The sequence below is a fragment of the Bos javanicus genome, chromosome 23 (genome assembly GCF_032452875.1).
Source record: "Bos javanicus breed banteng chromosome 23, ARS-OSU_banteng_1.0, whole genome shotgun sequence".
In the NCBI taxonomy this organism is placed as follows: domain Eukaryota; kingdom Metazoa; phylum Chordata; class Mammalia; order Artiodactyla; family Bovidae; genus Bos; species Bos javanicus.
This window is the reverse complement of record NC_083890.1, coordinates 24,818,396-24,830,099: the sequence shown is the minus strand read 5'-3', so window position 1 is coordinate 24,830,099 and position 11,704 is coordinate 24,818,396. Positions and strand designations below refer to the sequence as shown.

Genomic DNA, 11,704 nt, shown 5'->3' with positions numbered 1-11,704 from the left:
ACTGGGCATCACGAGCAGACCCAGAGATAACTTATTTGGAGTTGTATTGTTTTTCTTAAAAAACTTACTGAAATATAGTTGATTTACAATGCTGTGTTAGTTTCAGGTATACAGCAAAGTTATTCAGTTATCATCTTTTTTTAGATTATTTTCCATCACAGATTATTACAAAATACTGAATATAGTTCCCTGTGCTATATAGTAGGTATTTGTTGGTTACCTATTTTATATGTAGTAGTGTGAAAGAGAACTTATTTTGTGAAAACAAAGATTAGAGGGGAAAAAAGAAGAGACGCCCTCACACACAAGCCACTCTCACACAGGATTCTTTTTAAACGTAATTAAGTACCCAATTTCTACCTTGCGAATGCCATGTTTCTACTCATTAAGACATAGCCACAAGGAAAAATGCACATCTATTAAACACCTGCTCAATCTGAGAAAAAAAGGCCGGTAAGGAGGACAGATGTTTTTAGCTTGTCCATATTTTCTGATTTGTCTGCAATGAGTTCCTATAACTTATGCAATAATATTGAAAATATTTTGTAAGTGAATAAGGGGAAGACAGATTTTTTTTTTCATCTTTGCATCTGTCTTGTCTTCTGAAAATGGCAGGATTCCCTGGAAATAGAGATGTTTCTTGCTGTTGGTTTTGAGAATGGTAGTTAATTAATTGTAGTTGATCTTCACAGTATAGAATGAGGGTGATCTGATGTCCTCAGTGGTTTAACACTATTTAACATAAAATATTAAGGAATGACAATCAGGGAGCCATGTATCAGTATATTTTCTTAATATTTTTTATTATTCCAAATTGTAAACATTTAAACTTTTATTTATTTTCTGTTATTATAAAGGGAGTAAAATAGAATCCTTGGGAAAAATACTATCAAAGATGATAAGGATATAGAGAAGACTTTAAAATGAGAGAAACAGGCTTAAAACAGGTCTTTTATTTGAATACTGAATACATAATATTTGTACAGAGTGTGCTGGGGATGAAGTTTATTAAAGAAAAAAAAAACCACTGGCAGAAATACAATTAAAATGGGAAAAAAAATCGAATATAACACAAATGACAAATAGATACAAGAGCATTCTATGAAGCCCGCTTAGGGCATTCCATCATCTGATAAGTTATAGTTTATAGTTTAAACTTACTCCAGACATGAGTATTTGGAACCACCATCTATAAAACATGACATAGAAAATCAAAGAGTACATCACAATTTATGATGTACATCACAATTTCATTAAAATATCTTTAATGAAATCAGAATCTAACAATTAGAAAACGGTTAAACTATTTATTAAAAAAAAAAACCAAAAATCCCTCAAACTAGCGTCCATATTAGAGGCGACAGTGTTTCTTGGGTAGTTTCCAACATAAAATAAGACCACACTGAGCATTCCACACTGGAATTTATCTTTTCAGTACAAACAGTAGGCTTCTGGCCATTACAGCAGAACGACTCAGATTTAGTTTTCACTTTCTCTGGCTTCTCAAAGCAGCAGTAAGACAAGTCTCAGGATCATCAAGAGGCTGGATTAAAACAAGACAGGCCAGGGGAGGTGACTCAGGAGGCGAGAGAAGGCCCACATGCCCACCTAACCTGTGTGGTACGAGACCCTGGCTTCCAGGGTGCGGCTCTGCTGCTACTCCCTGGGCCAGAGATGCTCTCAGGATCCCTGTACTTGAACTTCCCAGATGTGACTGAACTGGCCACTTAAAAAATGTTCACTAAGTGAAGGAGAAAAATCAGAATTTAATGTTCTGAGAATTTGGGCTGAACTTTCATAAGAGAAATGTTAGGAAACAAAATTTTCAATAGATAGTAAAGGCAAGGAGCTTGAAAAACTCAGCAAGGGGCAATTTTGTGTTATTATTACAATCTCAGCTACTTTCCAAGCTTGGAGTCTTGTCTTTTTAACCTGTAAACCCTACTTTGACTTTCCACCACCAAGTACCATCATTAGAACGGGACCCTCATTAGAAATCAGGCCTGTATAATCACACTTTTGTTTCCAAATCATAAACATTGTATCTAGCCACACTAGAAAATTCGATTGAAAAGTAGAAAGCAGAAAATTTCTCATTCCATTACCACCTAGAGATTACTAACATGAAGTATTTGAAGTATTTCCTTCCTATCTTGTTTTTCTATACACAGACTTCCAAAAAATTGAGATCACACTATATTTGGTTGTTTATTCTGTTTTCATCTCCTATTTTGTCATTAATATTTTCAAACATCACTAAATGGTTTTTGAAAATATGAGATGCAATGCTTGCTCAATATTCCACTAAGTGGACAAAACAATTATTGAACCATTTCCTTACTGGTTAATTTTCAAGCTGCTTCTAATTTTTCAGTTCATCATATCTTCAACTAGACACAGAGTTGCAATAGACATCAGTCTTTGGATATATCTCATTATTTTTTTAGCATAAATTGCCAAAAGTGAAAACCTACATCAAAGAAAATGAACACATTGATAGCTTTCAACATATAAATGCAGCTTCCAAGAAGAATTTAAAATGTTATTCACAAATTTTTACTTGGGAATGTGCTTAATCTCATGGAAAGAATTACTGAGATTAAGAGAAATGTGAAGCTCCCTGTTTATCTTTTTTAAAAATATTAAGTTTTCTCCCTTAAAAACTCAAAGTAACTGTGAGAGACTGTCACTGTTGAACTCTCTAAGAGAGAGATCAGATTTAAATGAATACACTTACTGTCTCAGACAGGTAAATCCTGAGAAAAAATGAGGCTGATTTTAATTCTTTATTCTGAAAAAAGGTAATTGTGTACATGTGATCAGATACTATAGCAACACTAAGTGTATTTGATAAAAACATTCCCAGGCACATAAATGTCAGCAACTGATTGAATGGATGCTGTGGCTGCTGCTGCTAAGTCGCTTCAGTCATGTCCGACTCTGTGCGACCCCACAGATGGCAGCCCACCAGGCTCCCCTGTCCCTGGGATTCTCCAGGCAAGAACACTGGAATGGGTTGCCATTTCCTTCTCCAATGAATGAAAGTGAAAAGCGAAAGTGAAGTAGCTCAGTCGTGTCCAACTCTTTGTGACCCCATGGACTGCAGCCTACCAGGCTCCTCTGCCCATGGGATTTTCCAGGCAAGAGCACTGGAGTGGGTTGCCATTGCCTTCTCCAGAACGGATGATGTTTGAAGGTTTTATAGTCATGCTGACTGTAATAAAAATTACTTTGACCTTTCAAGTTAAAACTGACTTCTGCTCAAAATTCAGCACTTCAAAATGACAGCAGAGGAAAGAATAGATCAAAATAGGTTTTTCTTACCTTAAACCTGCAACCAGTCCAGCTGGCATGATTTTCTTGGACCTCTTAAATCTCACCCCCATTATGGTGGCCAGGAAGAAAGCTGTAACTAAAGAACAGACCAGTGCATGAACCCCTCAAACATGTTATCAGTACTTGCTTGTGAAACAGATGGATTTGATTTCAGCTTTCTGATATAACAATGATTATGTGTTGGTACTGAGTTGCTATGTTCTTGAAAAGATAAAGTGTTCTGTCAAAATACTTTATAAATTAGCTAATCAAAAAGGTTTCTGAGTAAACAAGCATGTTAAAATCCATTACTGAAATATCTTGAAAAGAAAAAGTGTGTTTTTCTAACTTAAATTTCTATTTATAGAACACTCCTGGGAAGGCCAGGACTGTATCTTTTCCAAGTTTCCTCGGGAATACTAGGCAGTATGCCTAGACTCACAGGAGACTTCCAATAAATGGAAGGAAAAGAATCAGTTTCTAAAGTGAATCTTTAAAGTAAGACCTGATTAATAAAATAATAGTAGGAAAAGGCTGACTTTATTTTGTAGCATTTCATTTTCAAAAAAATGAATGCTTGGAGACGAAATATATAACAACAGTCTAAAAATAATACAAATTCAGAAGCACACACCAGCCTTTTAGGAGCTGAACCACTATGATGAGAGATTATGTAAGAGACTAGGCCATTGATATCACAATTTAAGAACAACTTTAAAGGCAAAATCACTTGCTGATACACAAACAACATGACTGGCAATAAGATACATTAACTGTTTAAGTGCATATGAATAAAATGCCCAATATATGTGTATCATTTTTTAAAATATTTATTTATTTGGCTGTGCGAGGTCTTAGTTGCAGCATGTGGGATCTAGTGCCACTACCAGAAGTTCAGACCTACACCCCCTGCCTTAGAAGGCAAAGTCTTAATCACTGGACAGTCAGGGAAACCCCAGCCTTGCTTTCTAGGTTCAATCTTAAGGCAAAGTGGGATCTAAAAGCAGTTTGTAAATTCAATAAAACAATCCAAGACTGTCTCTTTTTAGATATTTTCACAATAATAAAAACCATGCTAACGTGCATTTAGGAGGGTTAGCAGAAAATTCAGACCTAACTCCTCATTTTTTCTAATTGTATTTTCTCTTCCTAGTAACAAACTTTACAGAAATATTCTTCTGAGTCCTGGCAGCAACGTCATTACTTTTGATCGGGTCTGTGTAGAAAGGAACAAGAATAGCGTTCCATCTCCACACAAGCATTTTGCCACCTGCCAACTCACCAGTATTTCCTAGGACACCTGGGCTGGGTATTAAAAAGCTACCCCCAAGCTTTGATTCTGCATAACCAGGGAAAAAACGCCTTACACAGTGACAGCTTTACATCTCGCTTGTCATTGGAGACACGGTAAGCTCCATAGCCAGCCAAAAATCCAACAAAAAGACCAGCAATCAGAGACAGAACACCACCTGTGGGGGGAAAAAAAAGTAAGAGTTCAGATAGAAAATCCGCAAATGAAGACATGCCTTTATCACTTAATGTGTGATAGATGCAACACGTGGAAAAAATGTGTTTCTTCTTGGGTACTGTAACTGCCAAATCATGTATCAGCTATCCATGGACAGTTTCTAAGAAATGACTGCTTCATGCAGAACCCCAAGTACACAGCAATGGGAGGGATGGGTGTGGAGATAAAGCCTGCCTTGGAGTAGCACTTCCAATGGCAACTGCATGATCTTAGACAATTATCTAACTTCTTTATGCCCCTCTTTTATTCCCCCTATTCTCTTTGCCTCTATTATTTCACTCTCAGGTTGTGATGATAAAAATAAGATAAATGATGTTTTCAACTCATGGAGGTAGAGGGGGTCCTATGCAAACCAAGCAGTGGTTCTGTCCTGAATAATTAACAAAGCTTCCAGCCTCAACACATCACAACTCAGGGGTGGATCAGGACCACAGTGAGTAACAGGAAAAACCCGGTCTCTGATTCAGCTAACCAGCTGCCAACCCATCCCCTTCCCCACCCAGTACCCGCCCAGTGTTGCCCCGGGCACTGGGACAGACAGAGAGGACTTCCTCTGCCCGGGGTAGGGAGCAAGAGGGTACACACCAGTGATACTGTGACTAAGACATATAGTCCCCACTTCAAGGCACTCACTCTATTTAGAATCTATCAGATTGGAATCTCTAGGGTCAAGGCACCTCTGGGGTTTTTTTGGGGGAGAGAGATTTCAATGTATCATTTGTTTTTATTGAAATATAATTGATTTACAGTGCTGTATTAGTTACTGATGTACAGCAAAGTGATTCAGTTACAAGGCATCTCTGTTTTTTAAAACATCTACAGAAAATTCAGATTGCAGCAGGGTTAAGAACCATTACAGCAATGCACATACACACACACACCCCCATCCAGAAACCGAAGCCACATGCACTAGGTTCTAGCTTAATTCTCCAGGCAACAAGTGGAAGAAGATGTCTTATAACTAAAGTAACCCTCTCCTGCCACACCCTCCAGCAACCCCAACACACACACACACACACACACACAAGCTCTTTTTTACCCACACCTCAAAAAATCACTCAGAGAAGTCAATAGCAACCCACTTTAGTACCCTTGCCTGGAAAATCCCATGGACAGAGGGGCCTGGTGGGCTGAAGTCCATGGGGTCGCTAGGAGTCGGGCACAACTGAGTGACTTCACTTTCACTTTTCACTTTCATGCACTGGAGATGGAAATGGCACCCCACTCCAGTATTCTTGCCTGGAGAATCCCAGGGACAGGGGAGCCTCGTGGGCTGCCATCTATGGGGTCGCACAGAGTCAGACATGACTGAAGCGACTTAGCAGCAGCAACAGCAAAAAATCACTAAAAGAAGTAACTTTCAAAACCATATAGACCTGAAATTCAAGTCCTCCAATGTCACTAAGAAAACAGTCTTCAAAATATAACTTCATTTTATGAATTTCTTACAAAAATAAGAAAGAGAAATTTGGGACACTGTGATTATATAAATGCATTTACCTTAAACAAACTAAAATAGAAAACTTGGCCTTTCATTTTTTCTCCATGAAAGTCTTTTATCAACTGGGTGTTTTCTCCATCTTGGGACAGAGATGAAGAGACTACTTCAGATATTATATCTAAGTATTGAACAAATTTTCTGTTGCAACACACAATATCAACATAATTCTGTTTTTTGACACTTTTGCGACCCCATGGACTATACAGTCCATGGAATTCTCTAGGCCAGAAAAGTGGAGTGGGTAGCTGTTCCCTTCTCCAGGGTATCTTCCCAACCCAGGGATCGAACCTAGGTCTCCCACATTGCAGGCAGATTCTTTACCAGCCTGAGCCACAAGGGAAGCCCTTTTGACACTATGAGTATGTAACAAAAAAACAAACTCATCTGATAATAAGTGAGTAGCCCTGAGGAGTTTAGGTCAATTATGCAACTGATATTAACAGATGAAGGGAGACCCAGACGCCCAGGCTCTGGAATGACAGGCTCTGTTCACCCAGCCGCAGGGAACCCGCCTCCTTCCCCGAATCCTCCCACCACATGCTGGTCCTCAGCCACCTGAGGACTTCATGTCCTATTTATGTTATAGACTCCTCAGATGATCCCAGCACAACCTCCCACCAGGTCCTTTTGATGAAAAATCTGGTTTGGCCTCACCTCTCCGCTTATATCCCAAAATGCTTCCGAACGTCACCAGGGCTGCATAACCAAAACCAATCAGGTCCATTGGCAAGGTTCAAGTCTAAAGCAAGGGGGAAGGGACATATTTTACAAATAAAAAGAGTCTGGGGGAGCAAATGTATATAAAAATGATGTGCATTCCACAGAATTATATAAATTAATTTCTCTAGTTCACTAAGAAAAGGGCAGCTGGATCTTCCCCCTCTCCCAACACTCAGCCGCCGTCCCCCTCACCCTCATCACTCTCAAGATAACTCAGGGAGACACCTGAGGCTGATTTTCCTTTCCTGTCTGCCAAAACTTGCTGTCCTCTCAGTTGGGGACGCCTTTCCCACTCCCCAGCAAGACTTCTGCTCTGGTTAGCCTGGTCTCCTAGCGGGGCAGTGACCCTGCCATGTTCACTTTGCACTCCCGTGCCTGGAACTTGCCCCCTTCTCCCCGACCAACATTCTCTACGCACCATCTCCCTCTGAACCTACTTTCCTTCTCAGCCACACCCCTAACCTCCTTAACCACGCCCCATCTCAACCACACCCCTAACCACCTTAACCACGCCCCTTCCCTGCCACATCCCTAACCCCCTTAACCACTCCCACCTGCACCTTCCACCTGGTCTGGAGCGTCTGCTCTTCTAACATCCCTGACCTTAACTCTATCTTGTAATTCTTTCTTTTTTGTACCCGCTCCTCTTCACACCTAAGAACAGGAAAGGGGTAACAAGGACGTGTGCTTGTTGACTGATTCCCTTTCAACGTGCTCTCTGCTTTGTTGTGAGACAGTTCTCCTGTGGTGGCAGAGACACCCACACTTGGTCCATGGGAAACCACTGAAGGATGCTATGCAATGCAGCCCTGACAGGAAGTTAACTGAGTGACCGTGAGATCCTGCAGGCCTCACAGAAGCAGCTGAAACACCCATGGGTGAAAAGTTCGAAGAAACTCCATGGAAATCCTGCCTGGAATTCTCCAAGACGTAAAAGAAGGAGTGCTGGCTACAGGCTGGACACATGGCCTCTGGTCACTAGTGGCTGCTGGACCCTGGACCATGCCCCATCCCTAAAAGGCCAACTCCCCCAAAGTGAGGGGAATAGACAGGATAAGCTCTAGAGTTTTTCTTTTTAATTATTATTCTAAGATTCCTGGCGGTGACTGCACATCTTTTTACATCTCTATTTTTCTCCCTGGGAAAAACAATTATCTTTGTATACATGAGGAATGGTATATGAGAATTTTTTGTATTTTCACAATTTTCTCACTGTTTGCCATTTAGGTTAACCTGGTCTTTAATTCTCTGCAGCAACTGGTAACAAACTCGCCCAGAAGAATGGAAAAGGAGGGTAAGCTAGCACTTACTGTGAGGAAGGGTCTGGGTTGGGAGCCCAAGGCACAGGAGGTGATGGCGCTGAAAAGGAGGCAACGATGGAAAATTCTCAATGTCTGTGGGATGAAGAATTAAAACAGGATGGTTGTTGATGCCCAAGAAGTGGTCCAGTGGGGCTGAATATAGAAGAAGGAAGGACGTGTGTTCCAAAACCATGGATAAATCATAATAAGGATGTCATTCCTGAGCAGTTACCACGTGCCAGACACCATTGTAAGGCCTTATATGTATCAACTCATTTAATTATCACCACGACCCTAGGAGGTAAGTACTATCATTATCCACTTTGCAGATAAGGCAACTAAAGCACAGAAAAGGCAAGTAGCAGCCCTGAGGTCACACAGCAGAACCAAGATAGCAGACTCAGAGAAGTTTCATTCCTAATCAGTAGTACTTCCAAAAACAAAGTTAGCTGCCAAAAGAGTGAACGTACAAGTGAGACTGAAGTTCCTGAAAGTTTTGAATTCTGGGTTAAGCACTTCTTGGCCTCGTGGCTTAGCCCACATTGCACTGTCTTCCACCTGGAGACCTATTACCCTCAGCCCTGTGAGCACCTCACGTCCAGTCCTACTTCCTGTCTTTCTCAAGGAGCCCATCACATTCCACAGTGTATGCTTGGCTTCACCAACGTGTAATGTTAGGCTCGTTCCTTAATCTCTCTGTATCTCAGTTTCTTCATCTGTAAAGCAGGGATAATAAAAATACCTACCTCACAGAGTTGCTGCGGTGATGAAATGAGTTAACGCTGTAAGGCACTCAGAACCCATGCCTGGGACACACTGAACACCCAACAAATATTAGCTGCTCAAATGATGATTCCTCCCTTTCACTCTTACACCCATTTTTAAGCTTGATGTGAACAAGGGCTATACTACTTCAGCACAATGAGAAATCAACTGAGGCAGGGTGATTTATGATGCAGGCATTCATAGACTCAAACCATAATATTACTGATATAAGTTGCATGTATACTCAATTACATCAATGACTATCTCTTGGGTGTCTTCTATGTGGAGGCAGCAGGAAGAGATGGAAAGCCCCACTGATGGACACAGCCCTGGTCTTCCAGGACTTCCAGCGCAGCACCGGGAAGGCCGCAGCTGCCTGAGGGAGCCCTCGGAGGAGAGGCACAGGCCCTATAACCAGGAGCTTCACCCTCCCAGGCTGGCAGCCTAAGCTTCATTCTGCGAGGAAGCAGGGACCCAGCTGGGGCCTTGAGGCCGGCAGCAGTAAAGCAAGGGAGGAGTCTGGCAAGGAAGAGTGTGTCCTACGCAGAAGAGGGATACCTACAAAAGCCTAGTGGCATGAGACAGCATGGTGTGGTTTTAAAATGGAGAGAAGTGCAAGGGGTGTGAAAAGAGCAGGCGCTGGTGAGTAAGGGCCGGACTACTCCTGGAAGCCCTGTAAAGGGAGTATGGTAAAGATGGGCTGGGAGACTGATGCAATAAGCCAAGCAAGAGATGATGGTGGTCTGGCCTGGAGAAATGAGAGTGGAGTGAGGTGGACAGGTCAGGGGGTTGAGTCAACAAGCCCGGAGTCGGGGAGTGGGGTTGGGGGGGGAGTAGGGAAGGGATTAAGTCTCTGGCTTGGACCACTAGCGGGGATGCCGTTTCCTGAGACAGGGAAACAACATATTCAGTTTAAGATGACCAACATACAGTCAGGAAACGTCCTTACATACAGAGGTGAAGTTATGAGAGAGATCACTCATCATCAGGTGGTAACTTAGGAATCTAGTTTTTTCCTTAAGTCGATCACCTGTTGTGGAAGGCTGGTTCCTTTCCCTCCTCAAAGCTCCCCAGTTTTTTCTCTGATCCTCTCTTGGGGCCCTCATGTAGAGTCACTTCCGTTGAGCTCTCTCCTCTGCACCAGTCAAGGTCCTTGAGGACTAAACTCAGGAATAACTTCTGCCTTAAGATACTCTGAAACCGACCTACCCTCGGTATAGCTCTATTGCCAGGAAAAAGCCCTTCATATCCTTAGGGAGCCGAGTGTTGTTCTAAGGAGCCAAAAGAAATCTATTCTCAACTCTTGTAAGGGTTTACAGCGAAAATCCAAACAAAGGCAATTCTCCCTGTCGCTCCTTTTCCGTTGCAGGACGGTTTGATTTGCTCAGAATCACACAGGAAAGCCAGAGGCTGCGTTAACAAGGCGGGGACGGGAATGAAGATGGTGTGCGCGATGCATCACGTGCTCCCATCACGAATGCAGTGCCCACCCCTTGGAAAGGCCAGAAAGCATCTTGGGTGCAATGCAGCAAAACGATTTACTGCTCAGCGCACAAAACTAGGTGACAGGGACCTGCCTTGTCCCTAGCCCTCCAACATTTGGAGAACCCACTAAGAGATCTCCCTAAGCTATTATATAAAAAGCATTTCCATATGCTGAGTATCAATAATTACCTACCTTTGAACTCCTTGGGGCTTGAAAGACATTTTCGAGTGAAGTCTGGGTGGTGCTGGGAAGGTTTGAAACCTTACCAAGCATTTCTGCGATGATCCAAGGGCCCCACCCCTTTCTCCATCTCTCCCTAGCTCCGGGAAAGGAGGAGGGAGGACAGGTAGGAGATTTAGGACCTTGGAAGGAAGAAATTCGGGGACTTCCCAGAAAAAGGAGAGAAGCGATCCCCGGAAGAGAAGACTCCACCCCCCTGGAAAATCTTCCCAAGTTTCTTGGCATCGTTATCTGCCTATTTCTGCACCTTTGCATGAAAATTACGGGCAGAAAGATCTCAAGGTACAGCCAGATGTACAGCTCACCTGCAGCCTTAAGCTCTCCCCGCGGCTGAAAAGAAAAAAGTTGGGAGACAGCTAAGGGAAAACTTCGTACCTGGAACCGAGAAGCTAACCTCGCCGTCAGAGCCTTCCCTCTCTGAGAGCTCACCTCCCAGCACTGGGCGGGGCTGCTGGTTCCAGGAAGCACCGGCCCCGCCTCCGCACGCGCATGCTCAGCATCCCTTCCTCCGAAGCTCGGTCCTATCCGGCCGGGGTCCTATCCGGCCGGTGTCCTACCCGGCTGGTATCCGGCCGGTGCCCTCCCGGTGCAGCGGAGATTGTTACTTGGCTGTACCACCTGCAGTGCCGGCGCTGTAGCATCTCAGGCGGCGGCCACACCTGGTCACTCGCTCGGGATCCGGCCACTCGCTCCGGCGGCCCGGCTTTCGGTCCTGGCCCTGATCCTGGGACTGGAGCCTGCTGCCCCCGGCCGGACGGAGCGAGACTGGGCGTGGACCTGGGTGTAACGGGGATTCCAGATGGCAAAAGAGTTTTAACCAGTATAGAGATTCCTTCATTTAAGGGGCG

General features: G+C 43.2%; 1 protein-coding gene across 10 annotated transcripts; it reads right to left on the bottom strand.

Annotated features, from left to right (window-relative positions):
* Positions 1 to 933: 933 nt before the first annotated feature.
* TMEM14A (transmembrane protein 14A) lies at positions 934 to 11,338 on the bottom strand. 10 transcript variants are annotated; one of them, XM_061398429.1, is made up of 7 exons: positions 11,232 to 11,338; positions 8,375 to 8,458; positions 7,619 to 7,718; positions 6,999 to 7,083; positions 4,683 to 4,784; positions 3,325 to 3,412; positions 934 to 1,543 (listed from the first exon to the last, which is right to left on the bottom strand). In XM_061398429.1, exons 4-7 carry the CDS (start codon positions 7,066 to 7,068, stop codon positions 1,504 to 1,506), a joined length of 300 nt encoding a protein of 99 aa, XP_061254413.1. In that variant the 5' UTR covers positions 7,069 to 7,083; positions 7,619 to 7,718; positions 8,375 to 8,458; positions 11,232 to 11,338; the 3' UTR covers positions 934 to 1,503. The 10 variants fall into 10 exon arrangements, with proteins under 10 accessions (XP_061254413.1, XP_061254409.1, XP_061254415.1 ...); XM_061398425.1 differs by lacking the exon at positions 7,619 to 7,718 and adding an exon at positions 10,809 to 10,932 and having other exon boundaries at positions 934 to 1,741; positions 11,232 to 11,327; XM_061398431.1 differs by lacking the exon at positions 7,619 to 7,718 and adding an exon at positions 10,809 to 10,932 and having other exon boundaries at positions 11,232 to 11,311.
* Positions 11,339 to 11,704: the final 366 nt, after the last annotated feature.